The sequence below is a fragment of the Halyomorpha halys genome, unplaced genomic scaffold (assembly GCF_000696795.3).
Source record: "Halyomorpha halys isolate HHAL.00 unplaced genomic scaffold, Hhal_1.1 Scaffold674.1, whole genome shotgun sequence".
In the NCBI taxonomy this organism is placed as follows: Eukaryota; Metazoa; Arthropoda; class Insecta; order Hemiptera; family Pentatomidae; genus Halyomorpha; species Halyomorpha halys.
The window spans coordinates 573,800-596,056 of NW_027106114.1; the positions used below are offsets into that span (position 1 = coordinate 573,800).

General features: G+C 27.7%; 3 protein-coding genes across 3 annotated transcripts in view; 1 reads left to right on the top strand and 2 right to left on the bottom strand.

The window, feature by feature from the left end:
* Nucleotides 1–660: 660 nt before the first annotated feature.
* On the top strand, nucleotides 661–4,973 carry LOC106685253 (general odorant-binding protein 19d). Its single transcript, XM_014427816.3, has 6 exons — nucleotides 661–885; nucleotides 1,336–1,390; nucleotides 2,983–3,035; nucleotides 3,184–3,219; nucleotides 4,425–4,539; nucleotides 4,757–4,973. The coding sequence occupies exons 1-6, from the start codon at nucleotides 838–840 to the stop codon at nucleotides 4,924–4,926; spliced, it is 477 nt and encodes a 158-aa protein (XP_014283302.2). The 5' UTR covers nucleotides 661–837; the 3' UTR covers nucleotides 4,927–4,973.
* Nucleotides 4,974–7,648: 2,675 nt separating this feature from the next.
* LOC106685262 (general odorant-binding protein 28a) lies at nucleotides 7,649–11,274 on the bottom strand. Its single transcript, XM_014427829.3, has 7 exons — nucleotides 11,122–11,274; nucleotides 10,258–10,327; nucleotides 9,249–9,301; nucleotides 9,125–9,160; nucleotides 8,775–8,892; nucleotides 8,619–8,692; nucleotides 7,649–7,779 (listed from the first exon to the last, which is right to left on the bottom strand). The coding sequence occupies exons 1-7, from the start codon at nucleotides 11,170–11,172 to the stop codon at nucleotides 7,765–7,767; spliced, it is 417 nt and encodes a 138-aa protein (XP_014283315.1). The 5' UTR covers nucleotides 11,173–11,274; the 3' UTR covers nucleotides 7,649–7,764.
* An 8,886-nt stretch (nucleotides 11,275–20,160) lies between these two features.
* Nucleotides 20,161–22,257, bottom strand: part of LOC106685257 (Odorant-binding protein 19b) — a 5,949-nt gene continuing 3,852 nt past the window's right edge. Inside the window, exon 7 of the mRNA XM_014427821.3 lies at nucleotides 20,161–20,543. Coding sequence (XP_014283307.3) covers nucleotides 20,511–20,543 — 33 coding nt within the window. The 3' untranslated portion in view covers nucleotides 20,161–20,510. The remainder of the gene's footprint in view (nucleotides 20,544–22,257) is intronic.

Consider the following 22,257-nt stretch of genomic DNA (forward strand, 5'->3'; position numbering starts at 1 on the left):
ATATAATACACTCTTTATTGTATCAACAGTCTAACATTTCGGCCATCCTAAAGGACAATCTTAAATATAAATTTACACCTCACTTCCAAATTTAAAAATATTTTGCAGGCTATTCTGCCCAGGTCATTAATTACAAGTAAAAATCACCCAATATTTTAGCAACTTCATTACTTTTTAAAACGTTTAATTTTAGATTAATTACACTATCAACTATCACATAAACTATGTGAGAAGCTTGATAATGAATGTCATGAAATAAAAATTGTAATTAATTAATCTTTGCACCTTTAGAAAAAAAATTAACATTTTAAGTTAAGTAAGTATACAGTGAAGAGGAATCACAAAGATATAGAAAAATAATGAAACAATTACTATATAGTAAGAGATAGTTTATCTTAATAAATAAAACTATTTAATAAGAAATAAGAAAAATTACTCAATCAAATTAATTGTATAACTTATTAACATTTATACTTTTTTAATAACATTACTCAAGATTTTATTTATAATTCCCTAACTATTGACGTAGATAAAAACATTTACTCCAAATCTTTACATTTGTTTTTATTTTAAGATTAGTATTTACTTTTTCTGCAAATAAAGTAAATACTATTCAAATTCAGGATATCAGTCCTCTGCACTGTATCAATGCCCTAAAAACCAGAAGGAAAAAAGTACATCAATAGGAAATAGATGTTACCTTGAGTATCACAATGCTTTAATGTAATTATTCCAGTAATCAGGACAGGATGTAATCCATATATTGGTATATATACAAATCAGTTGATAATTCATTCACAATGCTGGAAATTAGGAATACAATTCGCCAAGCTCACCATGAAAAAAAACCATCTGATAGTTCTCCTAGTAGTGTCTATTTCACAGGTAACATCATAGTGATTACTATTCTCAATTTTATGTTTCAGAATTAAAAAAAATATTATAGAAAATATTAATCTATTCTATTGCACGTTACAGAAAAAAATACTCTTATATAATTGTTCGTCTAAACTTACGGTAACAGAAAAAAAAAATGCAATTACCATTATGTTTTCTGCTAGACTTATTCATTATAAAAAAGCAATTTTTTGTTTATACATTAAATAACATCATAATCAACAATAATATTTTAAAACTCTACAATTACGCTATATTTTTCATGCTTCTTTGATTTTGATTGTGAAACTATTCATACAGTTAATCTTTGTGAATTTAATATAAATTAAAAATTTAACAATAAAAAATAAACTACATATTTTAAAATATTTTGTATTAATTATAGTCTAAAAAATGAGTATTTCTATCACTACAAATTTAATATTGTTCTTATTCCAGATAAAGGCTGAAATGAATGAAAAAAATTGTGAAATTGAAACTAATGTTATAGAAAGTAAGTTAAATTTTGTTTAATTATTTTTAACATTTTTTAAGGTTATGCTATGTGATCTTATCATGATAGAAACTAAGATTTAAGGAATGCATCTTTTCCCATTTTATCTTATCTTCAGGGAAATAATGTTGATACAAAAATTTGTTAAAGGTAGGGGTGTTGGACAAAATCTAAAATTTCCTTACAGTTTTCCCCAGTTTTTCTAACTATATCATAAAATATTCTAATTTTCCAAGGCACTTGGATTTGAACTTCTCATTATGTGTTCCGAATGTTGAAACTTGACAACAATAAATTGATTTTCTAATTTAACTCAATAATGTATCAACAACATGCATATGTCTTAACTCCAAAGTTATTGTTTGAATCAATTGTTTTACCACAATTTATGCTGTCAGAAGCAGGTTCTCAAATCGCAAATTTTCCAACTTTTTGGGTTGTCAAATTTTTACAGAGACAGAGTAAATTGCTTTTATTTAATCTGTATCTCAGAAATAATTAACTTCCATTCAAAAATTTCTTTTTCCAATTTTAAAGAGATCTGGAATAATTTTTAAAGTTAACAAAATTTAAAAAAGAAAATCATTCTGTGATATTAAGACATAAGTTAATATGCTATTTTTCATGATTTTGTTAAAGCATCATTTTTTTGAAATATAAAATTGCTTAGTTTAGTTTTCAACTCAATTTTGTTTTAGTTAATACTTCACATCAATTTGTGAAGTATTTACTAAATAAGAAAACTTCAATAAGCCTCAAGCCTGTCAAAATTTTTGATTGAGTTATGTTATATTTAACAAAAAAAGGTTAATTTGCCGAAATCATTAAAAATTTAATATATCACAAAAAAAAAGTAAATAAATAAATAAAAAATATTAATTTGTTGTATACATGAAAATCACATATCAAAAACTTTCACAATGCCATCTGAACCATACCAATTTGAACCTATACCTCGCATATTTACTAGTTAGTTATAGACTGTTCAAAAAAATATAGATTTTACAACCAAATATGAAGACTCATAACTCAATCATCCTGGTTAGCTAGTAATAAACCAGAACATGTAGACTTATGTGCCCATGTTGCAAGATTACATTTCAAATTCTTATTAACGATTTCATGAAAAACTTCACTGACTTACCAACAAATTATGGGCACAGGAATGAAACAGGCAATGAAGAATGAAAAAGAGTTAGTTGAGAGATCTCTTAGAATGTACTTCTTTTTCTTACTCAAGCTTGATGTGAATTTTTTTTCTGATATCCATTTAATATCAGATACTGAGTTATAGGTGTGGATATAAAATTAGCCTCATTAAAACAAAATATTTATATTATCCTTGATACTCATCTTTAACAGCTTTTTTAAAAGCAGTGATGCGATTTTTTACAGGTTCTTACTATTCAATTCGTTCTCAGATAAGCCCTCTGGGTACCTCACATATTCTTCTTTAAAGTATTTTATCTCTTTCGTTTGGATTGAAACCTTATTTTTAAAACAAAGCAATAGAATATTTTATAATGTATTAAAAATTAAACCACAGGATTTATAAAAATATAAATTAATGATAAAATACACTGTTGTTTTAGGTGAAGTAAATAATTATCGACAGTTCAGGCTACCCCAAACAAAGGAAGGAAAGGTATTAAAAAAGAAGTGATCAAAACTTGTATTATATATAAACATTTAATTTCATACTTAATTCTGGAATAAAATTTTTAATGATTCCATAAATTTGTTACTAACGAAGAAAAAATAGTTAATTGACATTTATATTTACATTTTTTCAGTGCTATGGGGCATGTGTGATGAAATCTGTATCTATAGTAAGTACAAACACCATGCTGAATTTTATAACCTAATAAACCAATAGTAAAGGTATAGGTATATACTTGTAATGAAATGTTGGCTAATCATTGAGGAATGTTTGGTTCTGCTCTTTTCTTGATTGTCATCATTAAAACACACAATTTGGAGATGTTTCAATAATACTATGCTAAACCATCATGTTCTTTATCAAAATTTTAGGCTTAGCAATCAAAGATATCAATTTTAACACCTATAGAGTCACATCAAGTTTATCAAAATTAATGCCGAACATCAGTAGTTGAGGAGCCAGTTTCTCTATAGACTGTTAAAGTAGATAGTTTGATTACACCTTATATATTTATATATTTATAAATACATATCTAGAATTTGAAAATCACATTTGGTCCCATATTGACCTCAAGAGCTCTCTAAACTTTGAAAAAAAAGCTGTCACAAATTTATCTTAGCTACCATCATAAATTTACTCCACTGAAAGAGGATTTACTCACTCCTAAAAGACTTATATGTACTACACTGGTCCATTCTGACTCAGAATGAGCAACATAATACACATGTAGAAATGCAACTATCACGAAGTACATCCAATGATTTAATTTATGATTACATAAGTTAACCTTTAATAGATTTCAATCCCTAAAATATGACATGTTGTCACAACATTAATTATTAAAGCCTCAATAAGCTATTTTGCTACCCAAAAATATTTTGCTACCTAAAAAATATATAACTGTCTTGTTTTCACCTAAATTTTTTATGTCCCATATTCCCACTATTATACCCTGATATCCTTAATTTTGAGATATATCTAATCCTTAATGCTCCTTACTTTGTCACAAATCAAATCATCCATCAGAACCTTAATACCCCATAGGTTGCCGATTTGGCCAGAACCAGATACCAATCTTTCCATGATAAACTTCTCAACCAAGCAAACCAACTCGTTTCTAACCTGGCTTCTCCTTCATTACCTTATAGTCCTCCTAGGCATCTGAAAAGAAGATGGCCTCGAGATATTCTCATCTATAAATGTTTTTGGAGTTCTATCAATGGGTAGATTCTCCACATGTTTGTATCATGTCATTATATCACTTGCAACAAATTTAATTGATGTATATATATATATATATGTAAACATTTGTAAATAACAATAAATAAATTATTAAAAAATAAATGATTTAATAGATTTTCATTTATTTTCTAGATTAACTCTCGGGGAAAGATAAGCTCAAGAAAAGTTGAACAAATAGCAAAGGAGCTTACAAACCCCCAAGAGGAACCATTAAGAATTGGGGATATCAAAAGATGTAGTCATTCAGGTATGTGAAAAATTATTGTTGTGCAAATGTAAAAAATTTACACTAGAAATAGAGTAGTTGAGAAATGTTTATTAAACTACTTTTTTGGATAAGTTTAATTATTAAAACTTATTAATCAATAAAAATGTATCATCAAAATTCAGAAATTTATTATTATTTATAATTTTTACTCTAATTATAATTTTTAATTCCTAAAAAAATATTTTATTTTTTTCAGCAAATCAATTAAATGATGTGTGTGAAACATCATATTTTTTTATGAAATGTTTGTCAGCATTCAAGTCTAAAAAACTAGCTAAGACAGGGAGTTTAATTAGTATTTCACCGCCAACAGTTTCCATTAATTTACCACCAGTCACATTTGTGCTTTTTCAATTAGGTGGTTAGTAGACACAAATATTGTGCAAACCTTAATAAATAATGTTTTTATATCAGTTTTTTATTATAAATTTAGTCTAATTATCATTCTATTCTGTAGAATAGTTTAAATTATATAAAGTAGTTTATGCTTCTTTGATGTGCTAAGGTTGGTTATTGATTTTTCTCAAGGAAAAAAAAGTGTAAAATAAATATCTGTCATAAAGGTTTCCAAAGTGTTCTGATTTGACTTCAGGCAGTTCGCCAAAGATTTTTATATTTATTAGACATTTATATAGACCAAAGACATTTATATTCATTGATTGGGATTAGATAAGAGTTCAAAAATTAATTTTTTCTAGTACAAATTACAATAATAAAATATTTAATAAATAATATTGTTCCTACAGTTTTTATTAATTTTTGCAAATGAATTTGGTTTTAATAATTTTATGAATTCATTCTTTTACTAAAGCATACTTATTTGAAGATGAGTAGTAAAAATGTTACTATTAAAAAAGTCTAAATAATGTTTTACCTCATAAAAGTAAAGTAATAACAAATTTTGAATACTGGAGAAAAAATTACACTCTAACTGAAATAATCTTTTGCATCAATAAAACAAGCTCCATCTCTTTAAAAATGATTCAGAGGAACACTTTTCAGTATTAACATTTTTACATAATTCCCAAAACATAAAATAGTCTGAGCTGAGAGTTAATTGGAAACATTAATATTTTCTGAGGAGAAGATGGTTGGGGGTGCGGTCAATGAAAAACACAAATAAGTATGATTAACTTATTTTAATGTGCCGACGTTTCGGCTAGAGTTTCTAGCCTTCTTCAGGGCTGTTCGCTGGAAGATCGAGCGCCAACCATCTTCTCCTCATTTATCATCCACGGTCAACTATCTCTCATAATTAATATTTTCTATTTAGTCTCAAATCCAATATTAGGGATTTGTTAAATAAGGATAATTTTTAGAACTCTTGGAGGAGGGGGAAAAGGAAGTAGGCTACCTGAACTCAAAACAGAATTGATCATTATCGACAAAATATTTCAACAAATAATTTTTTAATTTCTCAAACATTTGCAACTTTGACAACTATACCTTTTTTTGCTATCAACACTGGGGATTTGTTTAGTAGGAATTATTTTTAAAACTCTCAGGAAAGTTACCAGAATTCTAAACAGATTGGGCCAAAGTATTTTGACAATATTGATCAACATAGTCAATAATCATGAGCTCTTACATTTTTTTTTTCAGTAATGCATGCAACTTGATCAGGAATTTTTAGACATTAAAAGAAATTACCTAAACTAAGACAAAATTCTTATTAAACAAATCCCTAATGTTGTAAAAGAGAGATAGATTGTCAAAGTTTCACATATTTTTTAAGTCTTAAACAACAGAAATGTTTCTTAAAATTATTGAGAATACTAGAACTCTTATAGGGGATACCGGAACTCGAAGAATTTTTAATTTTCATCACCTCTTAGTATGAAAACATTTCGTCATTTTTTGGAAGTTCTGTTAGCCTTCCAAGTTCTAACAATTATGCATGATAATCAAAGTTCTAAAGTTGATAGCAAAAGAGTTATAGGGTTTCAAATTTGCACAAAAGGTGATCAGGAATCGTTTTTATACATTAAAAGAAATTGCCTAAACTATGACAAAATTCTTATTAAACAAATCACTAATGTTGGAAAAGAGTAATAGATCGTCAATGTTGCACAAAAGTCTCACATATTTTTTATGGCTTAAACAACAGAAATGTTTCTTAAAATTATTGAGAATACTAGAGCTCTTAGCAACTCTCTTGATAGCAAAAGAGTTATAGGGTAACAAAGTTGCACAAAAGGTGAAGTTAGCTGCCCGTATCTTCTGGTATACTTCATATCTTAAACAAAAGAACTTTCTGTAAATAATTGAGAACTCTAGGATTCTTATGGAAGCTACTAGAACTCTAATATATTTTTTAAAAATTTAGAAGATGGGATTCCAACTTCACAAATGTCTATCTAACCGCTTTTCACTCCCTTGTAACTTCCCTGCTAATTACTAACCATGAACTTCCTCAGATTGCAAAGAAAAACATATATTCTGAGTCAAAGGATAGTTTCAAAGCACTCCCCACTCATTCGTTCCCATAATACCATCAATTAATCTTGAAACAGAATATTCAATTTATGGGCTGAAATCAATATTTTTATTCTAATATGTTTATAAAAATCAAATTTTCAAACTGCTATAAACTTAATTTTTATGCTGAAGTACTATAAAAAGTTGCTGTATTACAAAAATATATTTATTAACTATCATCAATGCCAACTGAAAAATGTTACAAACTGAAGTTATTCTTCCTGAAGTTTTATTGAAATTTTGTTGAACTGTGTTGTTATGTGTTTATTGCATACAACATAACTCTATTGTGTCAATATATATACAGTTTTGATGTTGGATTCAAGAACAAAATATTATAATTTTTTACTGCCAGATATGGTAATGATGGTTTCATTCAATTATGAAAAAATTAATTGTAATACAGTGTGAAGTACAATTTATTCTTCTTCTGGCTGATCAAACCAAGTGAGTGCTTGTGTTAGTATAATTTTTATTTTACATTTCAATAATAAATAGTAGAATTTCATTAAGTACTTAAAGTAACATATACATGATAATAAATGTCTTGGTAAATTTATAATTATTGTATAGATTGAACAGAAAACTGGTCAAAATAAATAAAAGTTAATTTGTTTAAAAGTATATTATATTAAACTAGCAAGGTCTATAAGTTTTACATTCTTTGAGAGTAACAAGCTATCAATCAGGAATTCCTAGTCAAGAATTCTTGAGAACTAATTCATTTTAAGCAAGGCCCACCTGGAACAATTCAGTTATTATTAATTTTAATATCTATAAAAATTAATAAAATCATGTTAGTGCTTAAACAAAATCTCTTTTATTACTCTCTAAAAGAAGTTTGTAAATGAAGATATGTTGGTCAAATCTTTCTCATTCCTTATAAATTATATATTTATTTGGGAAACAGTTATGCTTACTTAAATTTAACAAAATTTAAATAAATTCAAGCTTTGAATTTGTGTACTTTTGCACTATTATTCTAAAAAAGATTATAACATCACAAAGATCTTTTGAGAAATTAGTGAACATAAGAGTTTTAAATTTTGACAAAGGTTGGACAGGTTTGATTTAGAAAATTAGAGATGTTGAAGTGAGCTTAGAAAGTAACTCTTATTAAAGGTCTCCTCCCTTGAGGCCATGGTAGCCAAGTATGTTGAGGTTGAACTCAGCAACCGAAACAAACAGGTTTTTATTTTGTGAATGAAAATGTGATTATCCTTCTCTGGCTAGAATTGGTTGGTGAGTTGTATAATAACCACCCTGTATACTAGAAATGGTGAGGTAGAGGGTGAATTAAAAAATAAAAACAAAGCCTCCTATAAATGAGTTTCTGTAATAGAAACTGAAAACTAAGCTGAAATGGTGAGTAAACCATCAATTTTATAGCATAAAGTAATACCGAGTAAGGTAAGCGATACAGAGGCTTTGATTATACTATAGTATAATGTTTGAATTATGGCTATGTCACCGAATTTTGGAAAATTGTATATAATATTTATTGTATTAAATTAACAATTTCTTTGTCTGAGAAATTTGGATGATTTATTTATTATTTTATTGAGAAATAAATATATTACCTCCTTCTCCCATTTTACATAGCATTTCATTATTTCACCAGCAAGTTCACATTCATTATCCATTTTCTTTGGAACTGGAAACATTAGATTTTAAAATCAAATAAATCTAATCATGAGCATTAATATTTTTAAAAAATAATCAATTAGAATCCTTACTATCATCTCCACAGTGCTCAACAACTGCTGTTATTTTCTTCACTTTTTCAGGATCACTTTTTAGTAAATCCTTGGCTACAGCTAAAGCTAGTTTCGGATCAAATGTTCCATCAACTATCTAATTGGACATTCCACAGAAATTATCATGGTTATGCAGTATTAATATAGCAAATAATTAAATATGAATTATACTTAACAATTTTTTATAGATTCTAACAGATGTAATATGCTACTAAAGTTTATATTATAAATTTATAACAAACAAATGGCACTAAATATTTAATGGTAATATAATTGTAAATTATGTGTTTCTATAATTGAATCGATATTGAATGAACTTGACTACTTACCACACCAAATGATTTGAAAACACATGCCATCAGACACTGAAATGGTAATTAATTATTTTAGTAAAACCATGAACTTAGGTAATTTACAAAATAACATTAATAAATAAATAAATAAAACATGAACCTTTTCTTCATCATTCTTTGGAATAAGAGGTTTTTCAAACTCTTCAAGTTCATCTGAAAAAACAAAAGCAGATTTACATTTCTTGTACAATGAATCAACACCTAAATTCATTTTATTATTTATAATTTTTTATTGATATATTTCCTGTTTTGTTCAAAGTGGCTGCATTTTTCTGTTATCGGAATGCAGGTTTGTTTTTTAATATATAATTTAGTAATAACATATCATTGTAAATAGATTTTATTCTGAAAAGATCTAAATAAACTTTTTTACAAAGTACTAATTTGTCAAGCCCTATAGTCAGAATTTCAATTCTAGATATATTATTTTTTCTTTAGATTTAATAAAACATGTTTCGGCCTATTAATTTTTGAAGAACCTTATGAATCAATAGCTGACTAATTTGAAATTATTTAAGTAGGGATAAGCACCCTAGAGCCTGCATATCCTGTCTTGTTGCCTCCTCTCAATAATTGTTTTTCATTTTATTTCAAAACCCTGAAATACTATTTCTAAATGTTTGCTCATCAAGAATTTAGGGAAGTAAGGATTTATCCTCAAATATTCTTGGAAAACACAACAGAGTTAACAGGCACGGTTTAACATCTGAAAATTCTTTAGTTTTTATACTAATCCTTTTTTTCAAAAATGGAAAATAGTAATTTAAAAATTTTATATCATAATTTTGATTATATTTAAATTAATCAAACTCAAGAACAATCAATTTGGCCAAATAGGAACCTGTTTCTAATAAGAAAATAAAAATTAAAAAAGCCATGTGAAGCCTTGGATTTAAACAACTTTTCTGAAGCTGTTATCAATAAGAGTCCTAATAACTTCCTCCTTGTTTCCTAAAGAACAGCTATGTTTTAGGGAAAACAATAACATTCAATATTTTATAATTATTTAAAGTTAGTCCTTCCTTAAATACACACCCACAAATATATCTATACATAGTATCATTTTGGTATTTTTGTTACTTTATAAAAATAAAGCATCAATAATTTACCATCAGTAACTTCAGCTCCATTTTGGCAGCCACTAATTGTCCTTTTCAGTTCTTCTCTGTAAGCTGTCACCTATCAAATAAGTAAGTAAAATAAAAGGAATTAGAAATATGTCAAGAAAAATTAATCAGTAATTCAATTTTATTCAATAGTTACTAAAATAATATAACTCTATTGTTTTAGATCAAATAATTTGACTTTCCTAAGTGTGTCAATAATAATAACTCATACTTAACTCCTCTAAATATATTTAATAGTAAAATTAATTGAATTAAGGAGAAGTATGGTGTTTTTTCCCTTTAAGTGTTAATTTATACACATTAATCTACAAAAGGATAATTTAATTAAATAATTTAATATAATTTTTAAATAAAATTAAAAAGCACAAAAGAATAATTTATTTAATCTCCCTTATATATATATATGAAATATATATATATATATATGGGTGGTTAACATCATAATAGAGACTTTTAATGATTTTTTGTTTTATTTAAATCACTTTATGCAATTTTCATTATAACAGTTTATCTCCCAAATAATAAAATAAGTTGATTACTGTCGACAAATTTTCATGATTCAATTGTCTATCTATTTTTTTAATCAGTCAATAAATTTGTTTGAGTTTATAATTCCACCTCATTTGCTATTTATTTAAGGTGAAAAAAATATTATTGAAAAAATGAAAATAAATTTTTACAATTCATTTTTGTTATAAATAAAATATCTTGATTAAATAAAGTAACTAATCAAATACATATCAGTAAGTTGCTATTATTTTGTATTTTCATTCAAAAATTTATATTAAACAAAAGGAAATAATTCCTTCTTAAAAAAAACTCCTGTATTTATAATTATGAACTTACCATCATTAAATTGATAGCAGCAAAAACTAAAACTGTTCCTTTAGACAACATTGTGGTCCTCGTCTACCAAGTTCGTGTGATGGAAGAAGATACTTGGAGCAAAATTTTCCTACCTTATATGTGATTTCAAGTATCAATTATACTATTATTTTTAAATGGATGTTGAGGACTCCATTAGTGTTCAAGTATGAAATTAAAAGTAATTAATTCAAATCTGATAATTAGTAAAGACATGCTATACGTGTAATGATGTAATTACAATTGCACACTTCACAGGATCCTGAATCAGACCCTATAATGATTTGTCCTTCCTGTCACCTGTACCTGAGTTTGAATGTCCCTTTAAACTGTGGGAAACTGCTAAATTTCTTACAATAAAATCTCATCATACAAATGGCAAAATAATGTCAGTTATTTAACTAAAAAAAATTAAAAAATAAAATGTCAGTCAAAATTAATTTTGAATTAATAGAAAATCATTTTCATCATCCATAACTAAGTATTACCAAAATTATCGAAAGGAAAAGTAAGAATGATAAAAATTGTCATTCTATAAGGATTTGAATAGGAACTTAAAAGAAATGTAATTTATATAATTTCATTCGACTTTAGTGGATTTCCAATAACATAATAATGATCTTTCTATATTTTATTTAGAAGTGATAAGCAAAATAATAATAAAACTCAAAATCAAGATCAGTAAAAAAAAAAAATTAATGAATAATAATATCCATATAAATTACAGTCACTTTGAAAAGCACTGCTCTGTAAAAGTTTTTGGTATGAAAGAATTGTCTTACTCAAATACGTTTAAACACATTATTTCAATAAAAATAAAAATAATTATTCTCAAAAATAACTGCGTTTCTGAAACGGTTAAAATCTGTTTATGGTGGAGATACATTAAAATACATGGAAATATTTTACAACCATGGCAGCAACTGTTTACCCATTGCTACGGAATAAAATGAATAACAGTTGCCGTCATGACAGTAACTACTCTTGTACCAATATTATAACACTGGTTCTAGCGTGATAGTTGACAGTAAATATAGCGGCAGTGAAGCTACTGCCTCCGTTAAAATTACGACACTTTACTGCCATAACAGCAACTGCCAAATAGTGGTAATTATATGACAGTTGCCGTCATAACATTTAATCTTGACTTTCTAAAATTAACTTCAATTTCAAATTATAATTCAGAAAAAGCTATTTGACAAAATAATTATTTCATCAATCAGAATATAACTTAATTTCTTAAAATAACCATTTAACGATTAAGATTCGTTTAAAACCATAAAATAAGTTATTTAAAAAATAATTTCTTAAGGATATTATTTATTAATTTATTTCAAAATTATTATTCCAAATAACTATTGTCTTGGTTGGCCAATATTTATTCAAAGGTTCAAGACAGTACTTATCCTTCAACTGCGCATGTTATATGTCATATTTAAGGAACTTCCGACCATTTGATGAACAGAAAAACATCGCTACCAAGAGAAAGATAGCACCAGGATAATGGTAGTAGCAAGGTGTGACGTCATGCCGATCGCATTACGGGTTTTGTATGGTTCAAAAATTGATAAGTTTACAAATATAAAAATTTAACTAATGAAAATATTTACGTCAAACTTGGATAACATAGTTTTAAAAGCAATTCTACCATCCAAAATTTGTTTCAGAAAACCCTGTGACATATCCATATATCTTGTTCGAGGTGGCTTTTTGTAATAGGTCATGGCACCAATTTAAGAGGTGAGGTACTCTACATCAGAATGCCTCAACAATGCATGTTCATAGGTTAGGAAGCTGGAGAAGAGATGAATTGACAGGATTAGTTTTACGGGTAATCGCCGTAAATCCTAGCAGGATGGGAACTTTACTTAGTAAGGTATGCACTTCCAGTCATGGTGGGAATAGAAAGTCCATGTATATTGTAACTTACTGCCTCTTTAGGAAGATAATCCATTGCATAGACTAAGATATAACGGTGTTGCTACAATTTCAATGTTACTAAATCACTTCAAAACCTTTTGTTTGACAAAATAGATTATCTGATTCTTTTAAAAAGCCGACTTGAGGCCAAAATAAGCTATTTGAGAACAATATATTGTGAGATACAGCTCTTCATAAATTGAACATTTTCCCCTAAGTGTAGTAAAAAGAAATCGATTTTTTTTTTATTTAACTAGATATAGCCAAAAATATATATTAAAGCAGTCAAATACAATGAATTTGAAATAAATTTAATTAATTAGCTTTCAACCCATTAAGGAATGTTTAGTTCCAATGGCAATAAACAAAATGGCAAATAACAAAACCCATTAAACAGTTGGTGGGATTTGAGGGAAAAATTATTCAAATTATAATTATTAAATCTTAATGTTAAATATAAAATAATTCGAAAAATGTATTCAATTATTTATTTATAAACAAAGTAATTAATCATTACCACTTGAACGGTTTTCTACATTTTGAGTTTCATTCCTTATTAACATTTCTTGTTGTTCAATACGTTTGTTTTTAATCTTATATTTATATCAGAATTCTGTAAACAAATAATATTGTATTGACCAGTATAATTTTAATCAAATAGTTTTTTGTTAATTACTAATCTATTAAAAACATTGTAATTACTCTATAGTAATTGTTTCACAAATAAAAGTAACATACGTTTAATTCAATTCTTATTCAGTTAAAAATCTATAAAGGTAATCTGATATCGATACTTTGCTATCAATTATTCCATTTCTATTGTGAGATATTTCTATTATTCAAGATTGGTATTTGGTATTGGTATTGGTTTATATTTAGTCTTTATCCTTATTTAGTTAAAATATTGATACAGGTAATATGAAATCAATATTTTGCTTCCAATTCTATTTCATTCCTAATGCGAGATATATCTATTATTTAAAATTGGTATTGGTTTATATTTAGTCTTTGTAATTATTTAGTTAAAATATCGATATAGATAATATGATGTCAATATTTTGCTTCCAATTTTATTTCATCCCTAATGCGAAATATTTCTATTATTCAAAATTGGTATCAATATAGGGTATTCTTGATCATTGATTTATTTTTTCAAGGATTGAAAAACAAAAATATGTGTGAAAAATATTTGAAGAAGAATATTGATAATAACGACGAAGTTTTTTGAAAAAAAAAAAGTAGTACAAGAGCCCGAGAGGAGAAAAAAACCAGTTATCTCACCCCAATTTTTGATTACTTTAATGAAAACTATGTATAATTATTAGCCAAAATTGATGAGTCTGCCAAGTACAGGTAGGGGAAATAAAAAATGGCGGCTGTTTCAACGCGACAAAAAAACTAATTTTTCATTCGGAGCTCTATGTCTCAAAAAGTAGGAACAACACAAGAAAACTTTAGAAACGTCATTTAAAGAAGAGCGAATTTGCTAAAATATGAGCCCTAATATAGTTATTTACGTTAAATAGTTTTCGAGATATAGCTTTTTAAAAGCAACATTTCATAAAAATGTTGTATGGGGCATACTGAAAGATTAGTAGTTAGTGAATTTATTTTGAAAAATCTACATCTCAAAAACCATTTGACGTACTGTTGTCTATTAGCGCTCAAATTAGTTTAATGAGATATAAAGTATTTTATGATGTTTATCTTCGTAGGAGTAATAGTTTACATGAAATTTGCTAAAATAAATTGATTTATAGTTGTTTGAACAAATTTTCATTCGCCAAATTTATATTCATATGTGAATATCATAAAAACTACAACCCCTACGAAGATAAGTGTCATAAACTACTTTATAGTAAGTTAAATTTCCTTTATGTTAAGTGTTGGCAGACATATGTGCGTCTTATGAATCTAGAGATATATTTTTTTCAAAAATCCAACATTTTATTTGAACAACTATAAATTAACACTTTGTGAGTTTATTTTGTCAAATATCATAAAAACTACTACTCCTACAAAGATAAACATAATTAACTATTTTGTAGTAAATTTAACTAGCTTTAATTAAATTTAACTTTAATTTGAAAGGTGGCAGACATCTGTACGTCCAATGGTTTCTGAAATGAAGTTTTTCATAAATCAAACTTATTGTCCAAGCAACTATAAATCAATTTATTTTAGCAAATATTATGAAAACTACTATACCTACGAATGTAAAGGTCAGAAGGTCTTATTTATAGTCCATTAAATTAGCTTTAGATAGAGTGCTTATAGACATCTGTACGTCTCATAGTTCCTGAGATATAGATTTCTCAAAATAAATAAGCTAACTACTAATCTTTCAGATTTTTAAGAAATTTTGGTTTTTAAAAAGCTATACCTCGAGAACTATTGGACGTAAATAGCTCTTTTAGGGCTAATATTTCAGCAAATTTACTCTTATTTAAATAATGTTCTCTTAGATTTTCTAGTGTTGTTGGTTGTTTTTAAGATATAGAGCTCCGAAAGAAAAATTATTGTTTTTTTTAAGGTTTTGAAACAGCCGCCATTTTTTATTCCCCCTATCTATACTTGGTAGACTCATCAATTTTGACTAGTAATTATACATAGTTTTCATTAAAGTAATCAAAAATTGGTGTGAGATAACTGCCTTGTTTTCTTCCTGGCTCTTGTACTATAGCCTCAAACCACATTTAGCAAACTGTAAGGAACACAAAAAAAAGTTTTTCTCCAAATAACATTTTTTTAAAAATTAATATACATATCCATGGAAGGAGTGATATCTGGTTCGGGCATAGGGAACATTAAGGTCTTTATGTATGACTTTATTTGTGACAAAGTAAGGAGCATTGAAGATTTTACGAAGGATTTTGGATTGTAAGGATTGAATACGAGAGGAATTTGAAGGTTTAGTGGAGCCCCAAAGCTCAACTCCATATGTCCAGATTGGCCTTATTACAGTCATGTAGATCAGTCTTTTGTAATGTGTTGGAAGTTTAGACCGTTTGTCTAGTAAGTGCTGTAATAGTCGAACTCGACGTGCAGTTTCCTGTTTTTCCAGTCTTGTGTGAGGATTCCAGGTTAATCGTTTGTTCAAATGTAGTCCAAAGTAGCGGATCTGTTCGACAGGGGTAAGAGTAAGATTATTAAATAAAACTGTAGGGCAGTCGGTAGGTTAATGACGAAGGGTAAAGGTGATTTGATGAGATTTGTTGGAATTTATCTTAACCCTCCATGCACACATTTGTCATCGGCATACGTGGTGAGGATAGTGTTAGGATTGGTTGGAATGTCAGCTGAATAGACGGTGTAGAGGATGGGACCTAAGGATACTACCTTGAGGAACAGCAGCGGACTGAGAATAGAGGGATGAATAGGAACCATTGTGGTTTACTTGGAATAGTCTTTCGATGAGAAAGGAACGAATGATGAGAAAGTAGGTAGGAATTTACGGAGGACTCCTATATTTACATTTCATTCTAGTTAACTTGGGTGCTTAAGTCTTCTTTAAAAGTACTTACTATGCCTTTGCGTCAAATCTTACATAGTTAGTGAATGATGCATAAGCCGGACATACGGCTTTGTGTTTTACACTGTTCGTTCATACTTTTGTGAATTTGCCTCTTTTAAAATTTTTTTGCTGAGTTTTTGTTAATGATATTCAAGAATTTTTTGGTGGGGGTGAGAGATAGAGGAGGGGAAGAAATAAATTAATATTTATTAAAAGTAGAATGTATTTATTGGGTCATGAAAAATATCACAAACATTATATTAAAAATAATAACGCTTCTTACAATTATAATAATTTTACCTTCGGTTTTATTAGCGTACTCCACCATTTTATGATCCCTTCTCGTTATGTTTATGGTATTAAATTCATCCAGAAATCATCATTGATTAAGTCAAAGGTACATTAAAGAATATTCGTGGTAAAAATATGATATGAAAACCAAAAGTTCCTAAACAAAGATGATAATTAAATCGTTATTCCAAGAAACGGAATAATTGTAAAATTATCGATTTTTACTTTTTTGGCAAAATCAAATCTCTGAAGGTAAATCTAGATATTAGACATAGAAACAAAAAAACTGTATTGATCTAAGCGAGTGAAAACCTATGCAAAATTTATCATTACATTTAGAATGGTAATGAATTCCGAATTTGTGACGTTTATAAAATAAACGGGTCTGGTTGCAACACAAATTATTTCATAGGAATGCTAAATGAGCTATAGAATCTCCACATTACAAACCAAGCATGAAAAACAGATACAGTTGAATTCAGTATGCATATTAATGATTTGAAGAAACATTTTTTTCTGATAATAATGCACAACCGCTTGAAGAATCATGCTTGGGAGTGAGTATTTTTCGGTACTTCCGATACTGTGTGATATCGATAATATCCATTTGATAGTACGGTGATCCAGATACTTGCCGTCCAATACTTGCTAAATGGGTATCGATTAGAAGGGTACCGATTAGAAGGGTACCGATTAAGTACCGATTTTTCCTCTTAAGTACCTTTATTTTTTTTTTATTTTGAAGTAATTAATCATCTCCCGTCGTTCGTATTATTAAAAAATAGATAAATGTGGGCCACGAACGAAATTTATAATTAAATAAAGGAGAAAATGTTTTTTTCACAACTAGCTTAGAACGACTGGGTAATCGAAAATAACCGTGAGCAACCGATCTCTTCTGATACCATTCTATACAAAAGGGTTCTGTCATATTTGGTTAACATTTTTTTGTTATATTCGATGATGGAAAAGAGGGAGTCTTCCATTTGATATGCTAAACGTGTATTTCCGTCGAAAACGGGAATTCGAAATTGTTTGCGATCGTAATACTTTCCCTTACTACATATTTTATATGCAGGTAAGTGTAAGTAAAAAAAATACGGAACATCAAAATAAGTTCTTGGGCTTGGTACAGAGTACCCACTTTTACCATAGTTCTGATTTTTTTTTTTCTGAATCCAAGTTTTCGACATCGGGTGCCAAATACATTGAAAAACAAACCATGATTTTTTTTTTTGTTGGAAACAAACGTTGGAAAATAAAATAGTTGTTAACTATTTTCGTTTCACTTGTGGCCGCAACCCTGACCATCTTCCTATATATCAATTTTTACGGTCAACTATATATACATATATACAATATGAATTTTTTTTTTTCAGTTTTTTTGTGATTTTAGCAATGAGGGATAATTTTATGATAAAAATTACTAAATATATTTTCAAAGTATTATTACTTACTGCTATAGTATTATAGCTTTACTGCTATTCTCGACCAAAACTGTCTCAATAGACCCAATAGTTCCTGAAATACTGTTATCCAAATTTATCAATTTCTTTGAACTTTTAATTATTCCCATAGTTTGCTGTTCTGCATGGTATTTCCAGTAATAATATATTAATTATAAAATAATAATGTTGTGAAAATTGAAGAAAAAGATGTACATCTAAGTTTTTGATCAGAAATCAATTAAAATAAAATTAAAAACTTGAAAACATGAAATTTAATGACATAATTATCTTTAAATAACTTAATAACAATGACGGTAATGGTTGAATTTTAGTTTTTTAAACTCCTTTATTTCAGAAATTTATTTTTCTTTTTTTTAAGCTTGAGTTAATATATGTAAATGAAGTTAAATAAGCGATAACTATTATGAAAATCTTAAGCTTATTTATACTATTTAGGTACAATTTGCCCTCTCGGTGTTGAATGCGAGGGTGGTGTACAGAAATAAAATGTCCTTACTGTTTTATTAGTTACGGTTACATAACATAAAACTTTCTTACTGTAGTGAGAACAAACACCAAAACAATGGCTAGCTGCTAAACTACGACTGACTGTTATAAAACCGTTGTAAGCCGGTACAATCAATATATTCACAGTTTGCCACAGAGCAACGTGTATACAATAAAAAATGAATTTTTGCATCTCACTTTAACACTCGGAAGAGACCAGTTGAGCCTTCTTGGTTTCTCCATTAGTTCACCTGCGACAGGATCGTCGATTTCTTCTTTGGGATCTGTTAACAGTACATCCTCCAGTATTCTGGGTAGTGAGAATCTTCTTTTTAAATGTTCCTCGATTAGAAAAGAAGACCTGATCCTGGAAGGCTATTGGATAGAAGAGGAATAAAAGATAGAAGAAGCCTGAACAACAATTTAATGATGTAACTTGTTATTGTTTTATTAGCAGTAGTTCAAAGCTAGGCATACATTTCTAACATTGAACTGCTCCTGCACACCTGTGTTATTCAAAAGGCAGGGGAAGTTGAAAATAAATAAATTTTTATTTTTCACCGCTCCACTCTTTATAATACATTATATAATATAATCATAATGATGCAATTATAATCATAAAAATGTTGAATTTTTAGGAAGAATAATAAACCCTCTGCACTATTACTCTAATACCTGGACCAGCAGTTCACAAACTTGTTTTGCCATGGCACCCTTCTTGGGCTGAAAGAATATCACAGCTTCCTTCTTGGGCTAAAAAATGTTCGCAGCGCCCTTTTGAGATTAAAAAAAATAAAAATGTCAGCACCATTAGCCTTAGGGTGGTTGAATTTGTAGGAAGGGAAAACAAAAGTAAATGCTAGAATGGACTGTACATTTTCTAATTTAATTTTAATTGTTTTTCTTATTATTTTTCAAAATATTTGTACAATGTGACATTTGCTTGCAACAATCCTAGCATATGCTTGATGCATCTCCAGTTTTCCAGGCACCCTATATGCAACCGCTGACCTAGATTACGTTTTAGAATTTTCTATCCATTTTCAAGTCTAAAATATAAAGTCTAAAATGTCATATTGTCATACTTATCATACCCAATCAGGGATCATTGTCATGATTAAAATAATAATTATCATTTTTAGTTTACTACAATAACCGTTTTATCAGTTATATTGTTTTTATTAAGGTTTAAGTATCCTTGAACTCCACTATGTCTGATGAAGATTGAAATGAAATAGTCCTTCTATTGATAGAGAATGGAAGAAAATGATGATTGAGGAATTGGAATGGGAAAGACTGTAAATCAGACAGAAAAGAATTTCACAAGGGAGAAAAACCAAATTTTAAAAATGCATGGAACTTGATTTTATTATTAAAAAATAAACAAAAAAATTGTAATTTGTTAAGCAATCATTCTGCCAATTGATATTTCTGCAGTTTTTTTGCACTATTGGCCTAATAGCAGTCATTTCCATGAATTAAGGAAAATTTGAAATTTTTTGACTTACAATCTTTTTCTTGTCAGTTAAATGAAATACAGACACATAAATTTCAAGTTTAATCAAACTATTTTCATATGATTTCAGGATAATTAATTATGAAGCCCATTGGAATCCATCATATGTGCTGGTTTAAATTTTTATTTTCAAGATTACACATTTTTATTTTCACTCAACCAAACAGGAAACTTCTTACGAGTGAAACTGGAAGAACCTGAAGCCCATCTGAAAAAGAACATATTTTAATTAATCAGTATGTAAAATATATAGATATATTCATTCATATTCACATATATATGAAAACAAATCATAATAGTGAAACTTCAACATTTAACAATAATGAAGTAATAATTGCAAATATCAACTGCAGAAATACTAATCAATGATATAAGCACTGGATCACCAACAATTTTTTTTTCCTTTTCGTAGCTTCCTTAAAGATATCAATTAACTTTTAATAAAACAAGATTGTGTACGACTTCAAATCTTGTCTTCTAATTTATGAGGGAAAATAAACTTACTTATTCATTATCATTTAAATTTAGATTCCATGAATGAATGAATGACCATTATAGAGGTAGATTGGCTATCAGTGGGGAAAAAATTAATGCATTAAATTAGGACATCATCGCATAAATCTAAAGTTCTGAAAGTTTGCTCTTTTTTATTTTATTTATTCATTTTTGGAGGATGAAGGGAGGAGAAGTTAATGATTGTAAATTTCTTATATTTCCAGTAAATATGAAAAAAAAAAAAAAAAAACACAATCTTGATCATTTTCCAACTTTTCTCCCATAGCATGAAAATTTTGCATTTTTGAATAATATCAACCAATACTAAATTAAGAGTAAATTCTTTGCTTTTTTGCACAATAATTTTTTTTCCTTGTATGGTTTTGGAGCAACCACTCTTAGTCTAATGGAGTTCAGGTAAATTAGGATCAGAAAGGGAACTTGTTGAAATGTTTTAGAGATGTCCAGAAAATTTGCTCATTTATACTTGTTATGGTAATAATTACGATTTCAACTTTGTAAGCTCAAATACTTTTTTGAAATATAAAAAAAAAATTAATATCCAATTAATCAAAATTCATTTCTTTTTATATTTCTGGACAAAATTGGTGGACAAAAACTTGAAATCAGTTATCAGTAACCCCCCCAAAAAAACATAAATGAGTAATATTTCAGAACTTCTCCAAAACTTTTCTGGAAAAAAATACAATAGACTAGGGCTAAAAGTCATTACAAAAGTTGAGATGGGTATTAATTGGATGCTAGGTATAAACACAATCTCAAACTAATTCTTATAGAAACATAATAGAAATTGTTGTAATGAGTTTAACAACTACTGTTGAGAAGTAAAAAATGAAACGATTAGAAATTGTGTTTCAGGTGTGCAGTTAACTGAAGATTACCAAAACAGGATTAGTATGATCCATTATAAAACATCATAACAATTTAATTCACCATTAGTAATTAAAGTATTAAAACATTTTTATAGAATTGTTTATTGTCACCATATAACAAAATAGTTGTAGCTACTTTATTTCTATAAAAACTTTAAAACAAATTAATTCTTTGGACCAAGGTAGAATAAGAAAAATAAAAATAATGCAAGAATAAGAAAAATGTATATTAGAAAATAATATATGATTTACCAAAATTATGGGGTTGATTACTCATGTATTAAAAACCAAAACAACCAAAAGAATAAAAAAAAAGTAAAATAATATGATCAAATAAGCTTTCCTCATGCTAAACAAATTTAATTATATTAAAACATTAAACAAATAAAATAAAATAAACAATAAACTCCTAGTATTACAAAAAAATGTGTTATAAAAATAATATTATTTTTCATAAAAATTGGACTTACTGGGTTCGGTTATGAGTGACTTCTAATTCTCAGGAATACTTATTTTTTGTTTTAATGAATTTAA

What these genes read in the sequence shown, in the direction of transcription:
- LOC106685253 (XM_014427816.3), top strand. Translation starts at nt 838, where the DNA reads ATGAAAAAAAACCATCTGATAGTTCTCCTAGTAGTGTCTATTTCACAG. An exon ending in CCCAAACAAAGGAAGGAAAG is followed by an intron (nt 3,036 to 3,183) that starts GTATTAAAAAAG and finishes ACATTTTTTCAG; the next exon opens with TGCTATGGGGCATGTGTGAT. An exon ending in CAAAAGATGTAGTCATTCAG is followed by an intron (nt 4,540 to 4,756) that starts GTATGTGAAAAA and finishes TATTTTTTTCAG; the next exon opens with CAAATCAATTAAATGATGTG.
- LOC106685262 (XM_014427829.3), bottom strand. Translation starts at nt 11,172, where the DNA reads ATGTTGTCTAAAGGAACAGTTTTAGTTTTTGCTGCTATCAATTTAATG. An exon ending in CAAAGAATGATGAAGAAAAG is followed by an intron (nt 9,161 to 9,248) that starts GTTCATGTTTTA and finishes TTACCATTTCAG; the next exon opens with TGTCTGATGGCATGTGTTTT. An exon ending in TTTTCAAATCATTTGGTGTG is followed by an intron (nt 8,893 to 9,124) that starts GTAAGTAGTCAA and finishes ATGTCCAATTAG; the next exon opens with ATAGTTGATGGAACATTTGA.